At 71.6% G+C, this 20,237-nt stretch overlaps 4 protein-coding genes across 4 annotated transcripts; 3 read left to right on the top strand and 1 right to left on the bottom strand.

The window, feature by feature from the left end:
- Positions 1 to 1,311: 1,311 nt before the first annotated feature.
- Positions 1,312 to 2,577, top strand: AURANDRAFT_27395 (hypothetical protein; the record flags this gene model as incomplete). The annotated part of the gene is made up of 1 exon (XM_009039477.1): positions 1,312 to 2,577. One exon carries the CDS (start codon positions 1,312 to 1,314, stop codon positions 2,575 to 2,577), a length of 1,266 nt encoding a protein of 421 aa, XP_009037725.1.
- A 3,840-nt stretch (positions 2,578 to 6,417) lies between these two features.
- Positions 6,418 to 6,957, top strand: AURANDRAFT_5369 (hypothetical protein; the record flags this gene model as incomplete). The annotated part of the gene is made up of 1 exon (XM_009039256.1): positions 6,418 to 6,957. A coding segment is annotated over one exon (540 nt), but the record flags the coding sequence as incomplete, so codon positions are not given.
- A 5,759-nt stretch (positions 6,958 to 12,716) lies between these two features.
- Positions 12,717 to 13,886, bottom strand: AURANDRAFT_27328 (hypothetical protein; the record flags this gene model as incomplete). Its single annotated transcript, XM_009039359.1, has 1 exon — positions 12,717 to 13,886. The coding sequence occupies one exon, from the start codon at positions 13,884 to 13,886 to the stop codon at positions 12,717 to 12,719; it is 1,170 nt and encodes a 389-aa protein (XP_009037607.1).
- Positions 13,887 to 14,346: 460 nt separating this feature from the next.
- AURANDRAFT_64714 (hypothetical protein) lies at positions 14,347 to 17,565 on the top strand (the record flags this gene model as incomplete). Its single annotated transcript, XM_009039478.1, has 4 exons — positions 14,347 to 14,417; positions 14,662 to 14,683; positions 14,806 to 15,855; positions 15,973 to 17,565. The coding sequence occupies 4 exons, from the start codon at positions 14,347 to 14,349 to the stop codon at positions 17,563 to 17,565; spliced, it is 2,736 nt and encodes a 911-aa protein (XP_009037726.1).
- Positions 17,566 to 20,237: the final 2,672 nt, after the last annotated feature.

Genomic DNA, 20,237 nt, shown 5'->3' with positions numbered 1-20,237 from the left:
CAGGCTACGCGCCCCACGGCCTCGTGCGCCGGCCGGACGGCCGCGGCGGCGAGGGCCTCTTCGCCGCGCGCGCGCTGCCGGAGGGCTTCGAGATCGAATGCCCGGCGCGCTTCGTGCTCTCGGAGCGGCGCGCCGCGGGCACGCCCTTCGGGCGACGCTTGCTCCGCCGCATGCGCGCCGCGGGCCGCGCGCCGCCGACGGGCCGCGACCTGCTCTACGTGACCCTCGCCGACGCGCGCCTCGACGCGCGGTCGCCGTTCTACGCCTACGCCGCCGCGCTGCCGTACCCGGGCGTCGACGCGGGCAGCTGGGGACGGGCGGAGGCCGACGCGCTGCTGGGCGGCACGCCGCTCCTCGCGGCCGTCCGCGCGGGCGACGAAGCGCTGGCGCGTCTCGCGGCGCGCGTGCGGCCCTTCGCGCCGCACGTCACGTGCGGCGACCTCGCGTGGGCGCGCGGCATGCTCTGGAGCCGGGGCTTCGAAGCGGGCTTCGACGGCGGCGCGGCGACGACGGCCTACGTGCCGTTTCTCGACTTCCTGAACCACGACGAGGCCGCGGAAGTCGCCATCTCGCGCGCGGGGCGGTCGGCGCCGCTCCGCTTCGCGAACGCGCGGCCGCTCCTCGAAGGCGAGGAGGCGACGATCACCTACGGCGCGGGCCGGTCCAACGGCGAGCTGCTCCTGGCCTACGGCTTCGCGTTCCCCGGCAACGAGAACGACGTCTGCAACCTCGTCGGCGGCAAGGCCGCGGACGTCGCCGACTGCGCGCTCAAGGCCGACGGCGTCCTGCCCCCGGCGCTCTGGCGCAAGCTCGGCAGCGCGGACCCGCCCGCGCGCGGCGACGTCGAGCGGCTCGCGCTCGCGCTCCAGGAGGGCTTCCTCGCGCTGGACCGCCACGACCGCAGCGCCGCGGCGCCGGGAAACGCGGCGGACTACGCGAAGTTCTACCGCGACGGCCAGCGCGCGATCCTGAGAGCCGCCATGGGGACGTGCATTAAGATGCTGACCTAGAGTTTTTGGGGGGTTTGTCGTGTGTTGTCGCCGTGCGTTTCGCGACGACGGTCCTTCGACAAGCCCGCTGGTTCAGCAAACCACGATTGCGATGAGGATCGGGGTGTCTTCTTTCAGCTGGAGCTGCGACGCCTGGCCGACACGCGCGCGGTGCAATCTGGTGCAACGTCAATGCAAGTCACTGCAAGTTCGAGAAGGCTCTTCAAACCGAGAAGCAGCTCTCTCGCGCCCCGCCGTCGTCTGCAGCAGCGCCGAGCAAGACAGCATGGCTCAGCGTGCGCTCGCCCGCCGTGCCATCACCATGGCCGCACCGGCCCGCCGGTCCGCCGCGCGCAGCTTGTCCGCGTGGAGCAACGTGCAGAGCGCGCCCGCCGATCCTATCTTGGGCTTGACGCAGGACTTCCTCGCGGACACGGACGCCAAGAAGGTCTCCCTGGGCGTCGGCGCGTACCGCGACGAGAACGGCAAGCCCTACGTGCTGCCGTCCATCGCCGAGGCGGAGAAGCGCGTCGTCGCGTCGCTGACGGACCACGAGTACGCGCCGATCACCGGCGACGCCAAGTTCCTCGCGTCGAGCCTCGAGTTCGCCTACGGCGCGGGCTCGGCGCCGCTCGCGGAGAAGCGCGTCGCGGCCACCCAGGCCCTCAGCGGCACGGGCTGCCTCCGCGTCGCCGCGCAGCTCCTCGAGCGCCTGCCGTCGCTCACCGGCGGCGACGCGAGCAAGAAGCAGGCCATCTACGTGCCGGACCCGACGTGGAGCAACCACCTGAACATCTTCCGCGACGCGGGCCTCGAGATCCGCACGTACCGCTACCTCGACGCGGCGACGCGCACGAAGCTCGACTTCGACGCGATGCTCGAGGACCTGTCGGCCGCCGAGTCCGGCGCGACGATCCTGCTCCACGCCTGCGCGCACAACCCGACGGGCGTCGACCCGTCCATGGACCAGTGGAAGGCCCTGTCGGCGGCCCTCAAGGCCACGGGCGCGCAGCTCTTCTTCGACTGCGCGTACCAGGGCTTCGCGTCCGGCGACGCGGAGCGCGACGCGGGCGGCCTCCGCCACTTCGTCGCCGAGGGCCACACGCTCATGCTCGCCCAGTCCTACGCGAAGAATTTCGGGCTCTACGGCGAGCGCGTCGGCGCGCTGTCCATGGTCTGCGCGGACGCCGCGGAGGCGCGCGCGCTCGAGTCGCAGCTCAAGGCCGTCATCCGCCCCATGTACTCGAGCCCGCCGGTGCACGGCGCGCGCGTCGTCGCCGAGGTCCTCGGCGATGCCCAACTCCGCGCCAAGTGGACGGCCGAGTGCAAGGCCATGGCCGACCGCATCTCCGAGATGCGCGCGGCGCTCAAGGCCAAGCTCGCGGACGCGGGGTCCACGCGCGACTGGGCCCACATCACGGACCAGATCGGCATGTTCGCCTACACGGGGCTCACGGCCGACCAGGTCCAGGCCATGCGCGACGAGTTCCACGTCTACTGCACGCTCGACGGCCGCATCTCCGTCGCGGGGCTCACGCCGTCGAACGTCGACCACGTCGCCAAGGCGATCCACGCCGTCTCCAAGTAGACCGGCCGTCGCAATCTAAGCGCGATGGGCCCTGATCATCATGGTACGAGGGAAACTTAGGTAGTGGGGGCGACGTCGCCGCGGCGCGAGCGGGGGCTCGCGCGGGCCGGAAAGGAGGCGGCCGAGGAAGCGGCCGGGGAAGCCGGACCTAGTGGTGCGCGTGCTTCGCGCGGTACTCCTTCAACGCGGCGGCCTCCTCCTCCTTGTGGTGCGCAACGTGGTACCGGCCGAGGACGGCGTACTCGACGAAGTAGCCCGTGACGCCGAGGGTGACCATCAAGCCGACGATGGGCTGCGCCATGATGCCCTTCTTTAAGTAGTTGGTGGCGACCATGTCGCCGAACTCCGTCGCCGTCTTCTTGTAGAAGGCCGGCGAGAGGAAGATCTTGAACGCTGCGGAGGGGGCGGGAAACGCGTCGTCGACCGCGCGGCGCCTCTTTTATGCGACACCCCCCGGGATCTCGCGCGGCGCGAACGAAGGCCTCGAACCCCCGTAGGAAGCGCTCGACGAGGCCGAGGCCTTGCTCGGGCTCCGGCCGGCGGCGGCCTCGGGCGGCGAACGGCCGCGCGACGGAACCGCGGCCGCGGGGGCGGCCGGCCGGTCCGCCAGGGCTCGTCGCCGCCCGCCGCCGGGGGGCTCCAGGCCCGGGAGGCTCGTGGGCATGGCGACCGCGGGCCCCCGGTGCTTTGCGCCGAGAAACGCAGTCGACGGCGCGGCGCGTCGCCCCAGCGCCGCCGACGGTCGCGCCACGCCACGAGACGATCCCCCAGTACTCTCGGCGCTCTCTCCGGGCGTCGACGGGCGTCCCCGCGCGTTTCACGACGCCGGCGGTTGCCCTGGAGAGACATCGTGCAAGCCCACTGGCTGTGGCTCGCTTGCTGCTTGCCGTCGTCGCCTGCCGCCACTGGCAGCGTGCCGCGCGGCTGTAAGCGCTGCCATCTCCGCAGCAAATCGCGCGCATCGCTCCGCACCACTACGCGCATCGCTCGCACAGCACACGCGCAGCGCGCAGCACAATGAGCGCGCGCGCGAGGTCGCAAGCGCGCTACCTCGTCGGCGCATCGCCGAGCAAGGCCGTGCGCGACGAGCTGAAGAGCACCTGCGACGAGCTCGGCTTCGCGTACACGAGCAAGGACTCGACGGCGAACATCCAGAAGAAACTCTCCCGCTGGCTCGACGGCGACGCGCCCGCGGCCGCGCCGACGCCGCGGCGGAAAGCGACGCCGCGGCGGACCGTGCGGATGTCCTCGGGCTCCGCGCCGCAGGCCACGCCCGCGTCGCCGCCGTCCACGCCCGCCGTGATCCTGGCGCCGGCGACGCCGCTGCGCTCGCCGCCCGTGGACCTCGACGCGCCGCTGCCGCCGCGGGCGCGGCCGCCGAAGGCGAGCGCGCCGCGCCGGCCGGCCGCGCTCGCGCCGCTCGCGGCCGTCGCCGCCGTCGTCGTCGCCCTGGCCCTGGCGCTGCGGCGCGGCGACGCGCCCACCGCGCCACCGGTCGCCGCGGTCCCTCTGCCGGAGCTGCCGCGGTCCGCGCTCGCGGACGCGTTCGCCGCGGCCGTCGGCGCGGGGCCGTCCGCGACGTCCGCGGCGGAGGAGGTCCGCGGCTTCGGCAAGGTCTGGGCCTCGGCGCGGGCGCACCACGCCGCGGCCCTCGTCCTCGCGGGCGACGCGCCGCTCCTCGCGGCCGCGACGGCCGCGCTCGAGGCCGGCTCCGGCGCGGCCGCGCTGCGCGTCGCCGCGGGCGACGCCGTCGACTGGCCCGCGGTCCGCGCGCACCTCGCGTCGACGCGCCGCGCGGGGAAGCGGGCCCTCGTCGTCGTCGACGGCTGCGAGGACCGCCACCCGGACGACGCCGCGCGCGCCGAGGCGCTCGTGGACCCGCTCCTCGCGCGGCCGTTCGACCTCGGCCCGCCCGACGGCGTCGTCGACCTCGCCCACGCGGCCTTCGTCTGGACGCTCGCGACGCCCTGCGGCGAGCACCGACCGCCGACGGCCCTCGACGCCCTCAAGGCCGCCTGGGCGACGCGCGCGCCGCCGGGCTTCTACAACCGCCTCCAGTTCGGCGCGGTCCTCTGCCCGGACGATAACCCCTAGTTACCGCCTTGAGGCGCGGAAAAGTCCACGATGAGGCCCAGGGCGTCGTCGGGGAGGCGGCACGTCCGCGCCGACGTCGTCGCCGACGTCCGCCGCGAGCGCGACGACGGCGGCGCGACCTCCTTCTTGACGCCGCGCTTCCGCTTCAGCGGCTGGGGCTCGCCGCCGATCGTGAGGGTCGGCGGGATGCCCGCCGCCTTGGCCCACATGTTCGCGTGCGCGAGATACCCCTCCGCCTGCTTCACGAGCATGGTCGACATTTGCTTCGCGAAGAAGGCCTTCATCCCGACGTCGTTCTCATCGGTCGGCCCGCTCCAGCGCGCCGAGCTGGCGCTTCGCGTCGTCGACGATCTCCGCAGCAGAATGCGCAGGCGGCCGACGAGGAGCGCGCGGTGGCGCGCCACGTGCGCTTTCCAGCCGCCCGCGTCGCGGATGCGAATGAGGTAGTCGTTCAAGGGTTTGACTCTGGAGTTGAATGCATATGACTCGCGCCATGCGTATGACCCGCGCGCTACCTTGCAGGCCCCGTGCCAGTGCGAAAATTTTCTGAGTTCCGATGGCGGTATCACTTGTATCTCCGCGCCGGCGCGAAGTAATGCTAGGACGCATCCTCGGTGGCCGAGATGGAGAGCTCGGTCAAACGGGGTCCGTTGCACAAAATTTTTTCGACTCGCGTCAAGGCGCACATAATCTCTTTGATTCGTGTCAGCGCCGGCGGCGAGGAGCAGCGAAGCGACCGCGGCGTGCCCAAGCGCGCAGGCGATGTGCAAAGGCGTCTGTCCGTCTTTATCTCGACAATCGACGTCCGCGCCAGATTTGAGTAGGAATGAAACGACCGCGGCGTGCCCCTTCCAGCAGCCGCCGTGTAAAGGCGCTTCGGAATCTGCTATGAAATTGACGTCCGCGCCCGCCGCCACCAAAAGCGCGCAACAGTCCACGTTTCCAATGCTCGCAGCCTTCTCGAGCAAAGAATATGAACCCATGATTCCACGAGATTTGGAGGAGTGGTTCGGGTCCGCACCTCGCACCATTGCATCGTGTAGTCCATCTACATCACCACGACACACTGCACGCGCTGCGTCACCGTTTGGCCTCGTCCACCCGGGCCGCTTCGCCGCCGCCGCGCGCGGCGCGTTCGCGTACGCATTCACGACCTTGGGCGGAAAGAGTTGCTGCTGCGCGAGCTGCTTGAGGCGCAAAAACTCCTTGTCAGACACCAGGCCGGCCATTCCAGGAGGGGTCCACGTCGGCCAGGCTCCGCGGGTGCGCGGGCCTGACATCGCGCCGGCGTTCGAATTACGCGAGTAAAGTTACCGACAACAAGCCGACAACATTGGATTGCGTTCAACATTCCCGCCTCGTCGAGCGTCGCGCTGGCCACAGCCAGCCGCAGACCAACGAACACACAGCACGATGACCAAGCTCGCCCTGGCCGCATCGCTGGCCGCCGCCGCGGCAGCCCTCGTCCTCCTGAAGAAACGGAGGAAAACCCTTCACGGCGACGAAGCTCTCGAGGAGCTCGTGCGCGAGGCGCGCGCCGCGACGCGGGCGGACCCGCGCCTGCGCGCGCAGCTGCGCCACTGCCTGGACGCGGCGTCCTTCGAGGAGGCCGTCGGCGCGACCGTCGCCGCGCGCGTCGCCGACGGCGACGTGCCGTTCCGGACGCTGCGGCGCGCGTTCGTCGACGCTCTAAAAGACGAGCGCGCGCTCGAGGGCGGCTGCGCCATCGGCGAGAACGTGCGCGCCGACGCGGCGGCCGTCGTCGAGCGCGACCCCGCGGCCGAGTCGCTCCTCGACGTGCTCAACTTCAAGGGTTTTGCCGCGCTCGTCGCGCACCGAGTGGCGCGGCGGTCCTGGGACCGGGGCGAAAAGTCCTTCGCCAAGTGGCTCCAGGGCCGCGCGTCCGACGCGTTAGCCGTCGACATCCACCCGGCGTGCACCATCGGCAAGGCCGTCGTCTTCGACCACGGCACGGGCGTCGTCGTCGGCGAGACGGCGACGATCGGCGCGGGCTGCACGATCCTGCACGGCGTGACGCTCGGCGCGACGGGCAAGGAGCGCGGCGACCGCCACCCCAAGGTCGGCCGCGACGTGCTCCTCGGCGCGGGCGTTTCGATATTGGGCAACATCAAGATCGGCGACGGCGCGAAGATCGGCTGCGGCGCCGTCGTGCTGCGGTCCGTGCCGTCCGGCGCGACGGCTGTGGGCGCGCCGGCGAAGATCGTCGGCCGGGCCGTCGAGGCCAAGCCCGCCGCCGAGGCCGACCTCGGGCTCCACGGCGTCCACAGCGGCGGCAAGCCGTGGACCGGCTGCTGCCCCTGGCGCGACATCGCGGCCGCGACGGGCAAGGCGGACGACGTCGGCTTCGCGGCCTTCCGCGACCGCCTGATCAAGGAGAAGGTGCCCGAGGACGAGATCGGCGAGATGTTCTTCGACCTCTACAAGAGCGCCGACGGCGCGGCCGTCTCCGAGGCGAACTTTCGTGCGCGGTTCCCCTCCGTCGCGGACCGCCTCTGCTCCATCGCGGCCCTCCACTGCGAGACGAAGTGCGGCAAGCTCGCCGACGCCGTCTGCAAGACGAGGTGCGGCGGCTAGGGTCGAACACCATACATTTTTTTGTTTAATCGGGCGGCCACTGCGACGCCCAGCGCGCGTACTCAGCGCGGTTGTCCCTCGACATGCAGTCCACGTCGCCGACGGCCTCGTCGCGCCGGCAGTCGTAGCCCGCGCCCTCGAGGCGGCCGCGCAGCGCGACGCTCGCCCCGTCGTGGTCCTCGTAGCGGATCCGCGACGGCCGCCGGTCGCAGGCCGCGGCGTCGTACCAGTCCAGGATCTCGCCGACGATCGCGGCGTCGCGGCCCTCGGCGTCGACCTTGACCAGCGTGATGGCCTGGTCGCCGCAGGGCGCCAGCCCGTGCCTCGCGGCGACGTCGGCCCACGTCGCGCAGGGCACGCGCGTCTCCGACGCCCACGCGGCGAAGGGCCCGCCGGGCTCGATGGACGCCGCGCCGAGCGCGTAGGCCGGCACCGCGCCGGAGTGGAGGTGCGCCGCGTCGACGGCGTAGAACGGCGTCGTCGCCGCGCCGCGCGGGCAGCCCAGCGCGGCGCCCTCGGCGCGGAGCCCCGGCCGCGACGGCAGCTGGCGCCGCGCGAAGTCGAGCGGCTCGACGGCGAGGCCGCCCCAGTCGGACCGCTGGAAGAGCTGCTCGTGCAGCGGGAAGAGGTTCGACGCGCCGACCTCCACGAAGAAGTCGGCGAAGACGCGGTCGTCGCTCTCGTTGGCGCAGCGCAGCCGGAACGGCGCGCCCTCCGCGACGCGGTCGCGCATGCGGCCCGCGGCCTCGCGCGCGAGGCCCGCGTCGCCGCCCCAGCGATGCAGCGCGACGTCCCGCGCCGTCGCCTCGATCGTCTCCTCGCGAAAGTAGACGACGAAGCGGAGCTCCTCGTCGCCGGTCTCGGTGAAGATCTCCATGCCGAACCAGTCCTCGACGCATGCCGCGGTCGTGTCCGAGACGACGCCCGTGTCCCAGCAGTCGAAGCAGGCCGTGGCGGCGGTGAGGCAGCAAAGCCACCATGTCTTCATGAAGCTCGAGGATCACGTCAGAGCTGTGCGAGGGCCGCTGCTGCAGCTCGTCAGCGCTCCCGGAGCTGAGCGAGAACTGCCCTATTCTCGAGAGCAGCCCATAGCATGCGGCAAAGACGAGAGAAGCCCATAGCCCGCGGCACGACCATGTTGTAGCCGTTGTTGCTGCTGACAGTGCTGTGTTGACATTCTTGCGTCTCGACGATAGACTGTGGTAAATTAGTCCTTCGCGGCGCAGAATGCTGAGCCAAATTCTCAAAGCGTGCGTACTCTCCCTCCCTCAGCACTGACAGCAGAATGCGGCACGAAATTTTGAGCTTACAGGGCCAAGCCGGTCGGCGCCGTCGTTTTCACGACCGCGGCGTACTTCATGCTTCAGCCAGCGGAGGACAAGACGCCGATGGCCTTTGCCTACGAGAAGGAAGCGGTGGGCGAGGTGCGCCGCGCCGTCTCGATGAAATTCGCCCGCCTTCGCGTGCCGCTCGGCGCGCGCGCGAAACGCTTCCTCGCTCGCCGCGCTGTTGGCACGGTGTTGCGATGGGTTTCCTTGCCCGCCGCCCTCGCGGTGCTCGCCGCGCGTCGCGCCCGCTCAACAGTCGCCGCCGCGCGTCGCGCGCTCCTCGAACAGTCGACTTCGCAGGTCCCCGCCCTCGACGACAACGGCAACCTCGTCGTCAAGTCCGGCATGTCGAACGCGCACTAAATTCGCCCCGCGCGGCCCGGACGATCCCCGAACGGCGGCGCGTTGACTGTTAATAACAACATAAAAAACGGAGCTAGGACGGGTGGACCGCGGCGCCGCCCGGCGGCCGGTGCCAGGTCTGGAACCGGGACTCGAGGAACTCGCGGCGCTCGGCCGATGGGCTCGCGACCGTGATCACCGCGGGCGCGCGCCGCTCGTCGAGCTTGTCGTCGGGCCGCTTTTCCTCGCCCTTGGGCTGGACCTGGACCTGGCGGCCGGCGCCCTTGGGCGGCGACTTGGCGCGGAAGGAGAAGCCGCCCCTGCCCGCGCGGATCGTCTGCTTGATGCCCTGCTTGGCGTTCTTCACGCCCTGCCAGACGGACATCTTGAGCGCGCTCGGGCGCACGTGGGCCATGAAGACGAGCCGGAGGTTGCCGAGCGTGCCGCGGCCGGGCTCCCGCTTCTCGGACCACGCGTGGTCCGGGCTGAAGGAGAAGGTCTGCTTGCCCCAGAACGACGCGCTGTGCGCGCGGCGCTGCGCCTTGAGCTCTTTCTCCTCCTCGGAGTCATGCCCGCAGCAGCAATCGTAGCGCCGGCAGCCGTAGCACGCGAGCTTGATCAACAGCGTGACGGCGAGGCCGAGCACGACGACGAGGGGCACCTCGACCTCGGCGCCGTCGTTTCTGTCGGAGCCCCGGCCGCCGCCGCGGCCGCCCGTGGGCGCCGCCGTCGCCGTGGGCGCCGGCGACCGCGTCGGCGTTATTGACGGCGCGGGCGACGGGCTCCACCGCGACGGCGCGGGCGACGCGGTCGGCGCGGCCGTCGGGCTCGGCCGCGAGAAGACGCGGAGCCGCGACACGGTCGCGTTCAAAAAGGCGTCGCCGGCGTACTGGCTCCGCCCGACGTAGTTCGCGGAGCACGGGCCCAAATCCGCGGGCACGCGGCGGCACGCGGCGGCGCCGCCGGCGCAGGCCGCCGCCGTCGCGTTGGTCGGGGCGTCGTGGACGCGGCCCGCGGGCGTCGACGAGTTGAAGAAGGCGGCCTCGATGCAGCGCACGGTGCCGCCGCCGCCCGGCGCCGCGTACGACGCGGCGCCGCGGCCGTCGCGGCTCTCGATCTCGAGCGACGCGGCGCAGGCGCCGTCGAGCGCCAGGCTCGCGGACTCGCCCGGCCCGCGGCCAAAGTCCCAGACCCGCGACGTCCGACCGCCGCAGGCCGCGTCGCGGTAGCACGCCTCGACGACGATGAAGACGCCCGCGCCGATCGTCGCGCCGAAGCACGCCTCCGGGAACTCGACGTAGTCGTCGACGCCGTCGAGCTTCAGCCCCGCGCCGCCGGCCAGCGCCGCGCCGCCCCAGATCGTCGCGGCGCAGTCGCCGACGCCGTCGGGCACGCGCGTGCCGCTCCCGGCCGTGAAGTCGTAGTCGTGCACGAGATCCAGAAAGTCGCCGTCGCTCGGCGTCCCGTCGTTCGCGGCGAGCGACGCGAGGAGCAGCAGCGCGGCGAGGCGCGCCGCCATGTCGTGCAAGTCAACGCACGATGGCACGCATGGCAGCGTCCCGAGGAGCCACCATGCGTTTTGCGCGGGGGCAGCTCTCGGGCCGTGACGATGATGCTGCCCGACGGATTTGCAACTTGAAGCAGTAAGTTGAAGGTCACTAAAAGCTGGGCCTTAAGCTGCGCCGTACGTAGACAGCTCTCGGGCCGTGACGATGTTGCTGCCCCGCCGGATTTGCAAGTTGAAGAAGTACTTGAAGGTCAATAAAAGCTGAGGGATCGTAGGCTCCGCCTACAGCGCGAGCTTCGCAACAAACAAATTAGGCGGACCGCGTGCGCCTGAGCCCCGGCCGGCGCTCGGCCGCGGCGCTTTTGCCCGGGTGCGTGAGGGCCGCGGCGTCGCTCCGCGCGCGGACGAGGGGCGGCCGCGGCGGCGCGTCGCGGACCGCGTCGTGCCACCGCGCGCGCTTCGGCGGCGCGGCCTCCGGCGGCGGGTCGAAGACGGACAGCAGCTTCGCCCGGTGCTCGCCGGTCTTGCCGCTCCGCGGCGTCGCCTGGGGCGGCGGCGGCGGCGCTTCGTTTCGCCGCCGCGCGGCGATGTGGCGCGCGATCTCCTCGAGGCTCAGGCCGCCCGCGGATCGCGTCCGCGCGGACGCGGTCTCCTGGTAGGACGCGCGGAGCTTGCTGGGGTCGGGCCGCAGGCTCTCGGAGAGGGTGTCGCCGCCGCGCGGCCGCGGGTCCGGGTGCGTAGTGCCGCGGAACGAAGGGAACGCGCCGCGAAGCCGCTGGAGGAGCGCCGGCTTCTTCTTCGGCTTCGGCGGCGCCGCGGGCCTCGGCGGCGGCGGCGGCGCGGGCGCGGGCGCGCGCTCGCCGGCGGCCTTGACGACGGCCTTGGCGACGGCGCGCCGCGCGTCGGCCTTTTTGCGCGCGGGGTCTACCGACGCGTCCGCCGGGTCCGCGGCGAGGATCCTCGGCGGCGCGGGCGCCGCGTCGCCGCCGGCCTCGCGGACCCGCGCCGGCGGCGCGTCGGGCAGCGCCGCGGCCTTGGGCGGCGGCGGCCGGGGCGCGTCGCCGCCGGCCGTCGCGACGTGTACTCGCGACGCGAGGGCCTGGAGCGCCCGAGTCGTGCCCTCGACGCCGAAGCGCGCGCCGATCTCGAAGTCCTCGGGCGTCCAGCCGTGGGCGTGGAGGCACGCGGCGTGGTCGCCCTCCGTGAGGCCGTGCGCCGCGCGGAAGGCCTGGAGCGCCGCCTTGTCGTCGGGCGACACGCGCGCGTCGACGCCCCGGAGCGCGGCGCCGAGCAGGGCGTCGTAGCGCTCGAGCGAGTGGCCGTGGTCCCGGAGGTGCATCTTCTTCATCAATTGCTCGTTGACGAACTTGACGAGCGCGCCCTCGAGGCGCGGGTCCTTCTCGCGCTCGATCGCGCGCCGGAACTCCGCCGCGGTCCACACCAAGACGCGCGCGCCGCCGGGGCCCACCGTCGCCCGCAATTTCGTCGAGCTCGAGGACCGCGACGCGCCGACGAGGTCCGGGATGCCCACGAGCGCGCCGGCCTCCAAGACGCCGCGCTCGACGGGCTGGCCGTGCGCGCTGAGCAGCACGCTGCCGCTCCGGACGACGAAGAAGTTCGGCGACTTCTCGTTCTCGCGCTTGATGACCGCGTCGGGTTCGAGGTCGCGCCACTCGCCGCTCGCCGCGAGGCGCTTGAAGCACTGGGGCGGCACGAAGCGCGCGAGGCCGCTCCGCTCGTAGCACGCCCACTCGTCGTCGTCGAGCTGCACGGGCGCGCGCTCGCTCGCGAGCTCGACGAGCCGCACGGCGTTGATGCCCACGAAGAGGCAGGCCCAGGCGCTCAGCAGCACGTTGCCGCGGACCACGTTCGGCACGAGGCTGTAGCAGAGCAGGCCGCTCACGGTCCACAAACGCAGCATCATCACGTCCGTCTCCGAGTACGCGTAGAGGATGATCGCCGCGCCGGAGTACTGTATGGTGGATAAATACGGCGTCGCGCACGCCTGCTTGAGCGAGAGCGCCGTCGCGGCCTCGAGGCGCTCGTAGTAGTGCCGCGCTTTTTCCCGGGTGCTGCTCTGGTGGCGCACGACGGCGCGCTGCGGCGGCGAGGTGCTGCTCTGGTGGCGCACTCGTCGCAGGTTGCAGCGCACGGCTGGTCGCGGGGGCGCGACGACGCCGCGCCGCGCCGCGGCTGCAAGACGCAGCATCACGGCTCAAAATCAGCTCCCATCTCACTGCTGAAAAACTCAACGAGAGCTTCAACCAAATGTGTTACCAGCCGACCCAGTCGCCCGCGTCGCGGCGCTCGGCCATCTCGCGCTCCTCGTCGGAGAGTGGTCGTTTCGCGTCCTCGTTTTTCACGACGACGGGCTTGGGCTTGGGCGCGTCCGCGGGCGGCTCCGGCGCGGCGCGCTGCGGCGCCTTCGGGCCCTCGAGCGCGACCTTGCCGAGGCGCCCCGCGCGGAAGTCCGTGAGGATGGCCATGGCCGCCGTGCCCGCGTCGCCCTCGTAGCGCAGGTCCGCGAGCTCGTCGACGTAGACGTCGGGCGCGAAGACGTCCGGGTCGACGCCGTACTTGGAGAGGAGGCTCGCGCCGCCGTCCCGGGCGTAGCGCTCGTCGCGGCGCGTCGTGAGCTCCTCGACCAAAGCCTCCGCGACGAGGCGCGTGTCGTAGGACGCGTCGCCGATGTCGCCGCAGATCGCGAGGCGCGCGGCCATGCGCTGGTTCAGCTGCTTCGCGGGGATGATGCCCGGCGAATCCAACAGCTCGAAGGGCAAGCCCTTGCCCTGCGTCGACGGCTTGCTGCGCACCCAGTTCAGGCTCCGCGTCACGCCGGCCTTGTTCTCCGACTTGGCCGCCTTGCGGCCCGCGAGCTTGTTGATGAGCGCCGACTTGCCGACGTTCGGGTAGCCGATGACGGCGACGCGCGCCGCGCGCGGCATGATGCCCTTCTTCGCGCGCTTCTCGTTGACGACGCGGCCCGCCTTCGTCAGCTCGTTGCGGATGCCCTGGAGCGCCTTGGCGCCGCCGCGCTTCGCGTCGACGAAAAACACGGGCACGTCGCGCGACAGCTCCTCCTTCCAGTCGCGCACGACGTTCGCCGGCGCGAGGTCCGCGAAGGTGAAGACGACGACGCGCGGCCGCGCGCCGATCCACTCGGACACGTCGGGGTGCGCCGTCGTCGCGCCGATGCGCGCGTCGCGCGCCTCGATGACGACGTCGACGCGCTTCAGGTAGTCGCGCAGCTCGCGCTCGGCGCGCGCGATGTGGCCCGGGTACCAGTTGATGGCGCCGGCGACGGACCGCTCGTGCTCGGGCGTCTCCTCCTTGACCTTCCTGTTTTTGCCCTTGGCCTTGCCCTTGGCGGCGAAGAGGGCCGTCGTGCGGCGCAAAAAGGGGCTCGGCGGCGCTCGAAAGGCCCGGATCGTTGCGAGAAGCATGCTTGCGCTAAAAAAACTTATGCAGCGCATCGAATTGCCGTGTGCTGGGCCGTCGAAGGAGCTCTCACCTCGCCGCCAGCTGCAACCCAAAGCACCTTGACGGCAAGGCACCGCGCCGGTGCCGGCGTGGCCAGGACTCGAGCCGTCCACAGCCATCTGGACGGCGCGCGCGACCGCTCAGGCGACATCAAACCGCCTCTAAACCTTAGCCGCAGCCATGCCTCTCCCCCGCGCCTTCCTCGTCACGCTCTGCGCGACGGCCACCGCGTTCAACGCGCCGCACCAGGCGAGACCAAGCTCGGCCCTCTTTGGGGAGAGCGTGCGCGTCAAATTCCGCATCCACAAGGACGGGCGCATCGAGGAGACGGTGTCGGGGATCAAGGGCAGCGACTGCACGAAAATCACGGAAGAATTAAACGAGAAGCTCGGCGAGGTCATCAAGACCGAGGCGACGGAGGAGATGTTCGAGCAAAAGGTCGAGGTCGAGGAGACCAACACGGCCACGGTCTACGACCAGAAGTTCAGCGAGTGGTAGACCCGCCCGCGTCGTCGCCGGCGGCTCCGGAGGCTCGGAGCGCGACGACGCTCTCGCGCGCGACGTCGCGGCGGAGCCCGCGGCGCGCGCGCGTCGTAATGGCTCGCGACTGGATAGCCACTGTAGCCGGGACTGAGTTTTAGACGGGGGCGCGCCGCACCGAGGTGCGCGCGTCTCCCGAGGTCACGAGGCGCTCGGCGACTCCTACTCGCCACTGGTAACCCAGCGCGCAACACCCAGGTACGCCGCGCCGGCCGACTCGGTGACTAGACACTTTGAACGGCATCGCAACCGAGGACGGCCGCAGATTTCGCGAGCCGCGTCTGAACCACACCGTCCGAAGATAGCACATCAGTCCAAGATGTTGAAAACTTCAAACTTTAGTTGCAGTCCGAAAGAATTCTTATGGCACCGCACATCCTCCTCGCGATGCTGTGCCTCGCCGTCGCCGAGGAGCCGCGGCAACGCCTCGCGCCGCGACGCCGTGCGGCCTCCGCCGACGACCACTGCTTGGAGATTTGCGCCTTCGCGAGCGGCGGCGCGACGTGCCTGGAGGCGCTGCCCTTCCAGGACGAGGGCTGCCCCTCGGACGCGCACATCGTGGACATGCCGGACTGCAGCGGCCCGCTCGGCCTCGGCGACCTCTGCGAAGCCGACGGCGAGTGCAAGACAAACAAGCGCATCGACAACTGCGAGTACGTGGGCCTCCAGGTGGCCGACATCTACCGCGTCGTCACCAAGCCGAGTCCCGCGCCGAGCGCCGTGCCCGCCGCCGCGCCGGCGGACTCGCCCGACCCGACGAACCGCGCGGCCGCCTCCGCCGACCAATGCCTGGAGATCTGCGCCTTCGCGAGCGGCGGCGCGACGTGCCTGGAGGCGCTGCCCTTCCAGGACGAGGGCTGCCCCTCGGACGCGCACATCGTGGACATGCCCGATTGCAGCGGCCCGCTCGGCCTCGGCGACCTCTGCGAAGCCGACGGCGAGTGCAAGACGAACAAGCGCATCGACAACTGCGAGTACGTGGGCCTCCAGGTGGCCGACATCTACCGCGTCGTCACCAAGCCGAGCGCGTCGCCGAGTCCCGCGCCGAGCGCCGTGCCCGCCGCCGCGCCGACGGACTCGCCCGACCCGACGAAGTGCCCCTCGGTGGTGCCGACGGTTCGCAAGCGGCGCGCGTCGCGGCGGAGCCTCCTCTTCTTCGTGCTGCTCGTCATGTTCGTCGCGTCCGTCGCCGGCCTCGTCCTGTGCTACCTGTGCCTCTTCTGCGTCGGCTGCTTCGTCGCCGGCGGGTCCCGCGGCAAGCGCGGCACCGACGACGTCACCGGCGCCTTCCGCGACGACGTCGCCGCGGCCCAGGAGCTGCCCGCGGTCGGCGCGTACGAGGCGCCCGTGGCGTCGCCGCTCGGCGAGGATCGGGAACGGTCCCTCGAGCGCGTGGCCTTCGCCACGCCGATCCTCTACGAGGAGCTCTGAAGTGGACCCGCTCCGAGAGAGCTCTCGAGACACCAGCGCCCGCGCGCGCTAAAGAACTGCAACAAGAAGGGCAAGCAGTTCATAAAGCAGCCCAACTGCGAGATGGCAGCCGACAAACCCGACGCAACAAAAAAGGCCGACGCGTTGGCCGCCGCGGTGGCGAAGGAAGTGCGGGCGAACGCGCCGGCCATCGAGGACTGCTTCCGCGCGGAGCTGGCGCGCACGCGCGGCAACGCGTCCTTCGGCGAGGGCGACCTCGCCGGCGCGCTGCGCGACTGGACCGAGGCCGTGCGGCTGAGCGGCGACCTACCCGGCGCGGCGGCGGAGTCCAAGGCGCGCGCGCTGGGCAACCTGTCCATGCTCAAGCTGTCCTACTTCGCCGACGTCCGCGGCGCCGTCGACGACGCGGCCGCGAGCGCGGAGGCGGACCCGACGTACGCCAAGGCGTACGCGCGGCACGCGGCGGCGCTGCGCTGCGCGCTCGGCGACGGCGCGCCGGAGATCCTGCGCGCCTTCCAGGCCGCGGACGGATTGCGGCTGCCGCCGCGCGAGGAGAAGGTGCTGAAGCGGCAGCGGCTCGAGTGCAAGCACCGGCGGAAGGCCTACGAGGCGCAGGTCCAGGAGCTCGCGGAGCGGCCCGTGGCGCCCGGCGGCGCGCCCCTCGACGCGCACATCGCCGCGAAGCTCGACGAGCACGCGCGCGCCGCCTCCGCGGCCGTCGGCGAGCCGTCGGCGCGCGGCCTCCCCGAGGCCGCCGGCCGCCGCGTGCTCGCCTGCCTCGACTGGCGGCGCGCGGCGCCGCCGCGGGTGTTGGACGCCGCGGCCCGCGCGGCCCTCGCGGCCGACGCCGTGGCCTTTGGCGCCACCTGCCGCGCGGCGCGGCGCGCGGCGGACGCGGGGCTCGCGGCCGCGCTCGCGCCGCGGCTGACGTGGCGCGCGCTGGCGACGGCGCCCGACGGCGCGCTCGACGACCTGCGGCGCGTCGAGTGCGCCGACGACGACGGCGCCCTCGTCGCCGCGTGCCTCGTGCGCTGCCCGCGCGTCGCCGAGGTCGCGCTCCGCGGGACCTTGGCCTTTCCCGTCGACGCCGCGCTCGGCGCCTGCGGGTCGCGCCTGACGTCGCTCCGCCTCGACGACGTCTCCGCGCCCGACGGCTTCTGGCGCGCCGCGCTCCGGGGCTGCCCGCTGCTCTACGCGGTCGACGCGAAGCCCGTGCGCGGCGCGGACGAGCTCTGCGAGGCCCTCGGCAAGGAGTGCGGCCTCCTGCGGGACCTGGAGCTGCGCGCGGCCTTCGGCGTCGACGTGGCGGCGGGCAAGGCCCTCGCCGCCGGCTGCCCGAACCTGCGCCGCGTCGCCGTCCGCGGCGGGCCGACGGTCGACAACTACGCGCTCGAGCCCCTGCTCCGCAAGTGCCTCCGCCTCGAGGCGCTCGCGCTCGCGGACTGCAGCGCCGTCGACGACGAGCTCCTCCTCGACGTCGCCGACGTCGCCGCCGACCTGCCCCTGGCCCTCGCGGACCTGTCGCTCCACCGGACGAGCTGCACGCGGGCCGGCGTCGACGCGCTCCGCGACGCGCTCGCCAAGGACGAGCACAACACCGCGCTGCGGATCGACTTCGACGGCCCGCCGGCGGACGACGCTCCGCCTCCCGTGGAATCTCCGCTAACTTAGCACAGCCCGCCGTAGATCTCCGCCTCCTCCATGGCGTCGGCCTCCTGCGCGTCGAGGTAGCGCCGCCGCCAGGCCGCCAGCGAGCTCGAAAAGACCGCCGCCGCCGCGTGCGCCGCCTCGCCAAAGTCCGCTCTGAGCCGCGCGGCCCAGAAGACGGCGTCGAGGCGCGCGACGAACGCGCGGCTCGTCGCCGCGGCCTCGACGCAGCGCTGCGTGTCGCAGAAGGAGAGCACGAGCGCCGCGACGTCCGGCACGGCCAGCGGTCTCGGGGTCGCGGCGCGGTAGGCGTCGAGCGCGGGGGAAAGCCCCGGGGGAAAGCCCCGCAGCAAGCGAATGAAGAACTCGGGCTCCTCCTTGGCCGTCGCCTCGACGCACGCCGGCGTTAGCGTCGCGTAGTTGTGGGTCACGGCGACCGTCGCGTCCAGGTTCAGCACCGCGTGCGTCCAGCCCGCGGGCACGTACACGAGCTCGCCCGCCTCCTGGACGAACTCGACCGCGCCGGGGAGTTTCGCCGCGGCGTCGCCGTGCCGCGCGAAGAACTGGCCGCTCGGCAGCTGCCGGCCCTCGGCGACGCCGACGGTCGCCAGCGCGGCCGCGGTCGTGTCCGGCGGCAGCATGAGCCAGCGCTTGCGGCCCTCGCAGAGGTGGACCCACGCGTGCGTGTGCAAAGGGTCGACGTGCATGCCCGTGCCCGACCGCGGGCCGCCCATGAGGATCCAGCGCCAGGGCGGCCGCGGGCCGTCGGCGGCGCGCGCGAACGCGTCCTCGGCCGCGAAGGCCGGGACGTCGTAGGCCGCCGCGAGGCGCGCCGTCGGGTTCCCCTCGTCGCCGAACTCGGCGTCGTAGATGCCGAAGGGCGCGTCGTCGTCCGTGGCGCGCGCGTAGGCCCACCACTCGCGGAGGCCGACCATCTGGCCGTGGGTGTCCGACACGCGCCAGTTGAGGTCGCCGAACGCGTCGAGGAGCGCCGCGAGCGCGAGCGGCTCCCGGGCCGCGTCGCGGTTCGCGACGACGCACGGCCGGCGCTTCGCTTCGTACTCCGCCGCGAAGCGCTCTCGCGTGAGCGCGGCGGCGTCCTCGCGCGCGATGGGCGTCGAGGTGCTCAGGAGCTTCTCGCGGAGCGCGGGCCAGCAGGCCGCGAGGCCGTCGCGCGCCCAGTCCTCGGGCGCCAGCCACGCGCGCTCGCAGCGCTTGCAGGCGACGATCTCGTCTTCTTCTTCCTCGTCGGATGCGTCGGACGCTTGTGCACCGTCGCCCGATGACGCCGAACGCATCATCTCGTCTGTGTTGCCGAGCACTGCTCCGGCGTCGCGCGATGACGCAGAGACAGCATAATCCCCACGAGATCTCCCCACGAGAGGCTTAAATTGCTGTGCAATGGTAGTGCATCTTAAAGTGCCTCGAGCTTTTTGGTGCTTGATGGAGGCTCTGGAGGCGGTAGGTAGGGATTCCTGCGAGGCGGTGCGCTGGCTCGTGAAGCAGAAGCACCCCAACGGCCAGATGGCATACCACGCGGAGTTCTACTCGAACATCCAGCATCTCACGCACGAATATTGCCCGCTGCCGTGCACCAAAGACATGGAGATGGCGGCAGTGCTGCTGCAGAACGAAATCATCGCGGGCTCCGAGGCCGCGGCGAAGTTCTACGCGGAGACCAAGGAGCCCATGGAGCAGGCGGAGCTGGAGGGAAAGACGGAGATCGACCTGCCGCCCGCTCTCGAATGTTGGGGATGGACGCTCGGCTCGCTGCGCGACGCGGTCTGGGGGAAAGAGCAGACGATGACGGCGGTCGCCGACCAGTTCGAGGAGGGTCCGCTGCGGGACTTGGTGTGGAAGGTGCTCTCTTGCGCGTGGTACAAGTACAAGTTGGCCGAAATGCAGGAACGCTTCAGCAAAGAAAACGAGCAGGCGAGTCGCAAACGCGCGCGAAGCCCCGGGCCTTCGTCGGAGGCTCCGGGTCATGATGCTTAATCGCGCCAATCCCGAGCGTCTGGCACTAGATCCCGGGTAATTTCCTCCCACACTTAGACACGCCCGACACAGTTCGGGGGCTCAGGAGGACGACGAGAGCGCGGGGCTCTCGAGCTTGCGGAAGGGGTAGCCGTCCTCGTCGCAGTGGGGCCACTCGAAGTGGTTGTAGATGTAGGGGAGCGAGTAGTTCTCGTTCGGCGACGTGAGCTGGCGGACCTCCTCGTTCGTGAGGTAGGACTTGACGTAGCCGTCGGTGCCGTTCTTCGCGGTGACCTGCCAGAACGTGAGGTCCCAGGGGTGGTGGCCGCGGCACTCGGTCATGTCCTCGGTGCAGTAGAGGCTCTTGCCCGGCCCCGCGGAGATGTCCTCCCAGAGGTGCTCCTTGAAGGGCAGGGCCAGCGCCTTGTAGTGGAGCAGGCGCTCGATCGTCGGGTGGATGGGCCAGAACGACGCCTCGATGGGGCTCGCGGCCTCGAGGTGGTCGCCGGGCCAGTAGGTCGTCTCGCAGAAGACGGTCTCGACGACCTCGAGCTGGTCCTTCCAGACGAGCGAGGACACGTCGACGCCGTAGGTGTTGAGGAACTGGAACGCGCTCCGCGTCCGCGCGTCGCTCGAGCCCATCGCCGTGAAGTTCGGGCAGTTCCAGCGGCAGGACCGGCCGCTGTCCATGGCGCAGTAGGTCGGCATGGTCACGATCTTCG

The sequence above is a fragment of the Aureococcus anophagefferens genome, assembly GCF_000186865.1.
Source record: "Aureococcus anophagefferens unplaced genomic scaffold AURANscaffold_11, whole genome shotgun sequence".
Taxonomy (NCBI): Eukaryota; class Pelagophyceae; order Pelagomonadales; family Pelagomonadaceae; genus Aureococcus; species Aureococcus anophagefferens.
This window is presented reverse-complemented; position numbering and strand designations above follow the sequence as displayed.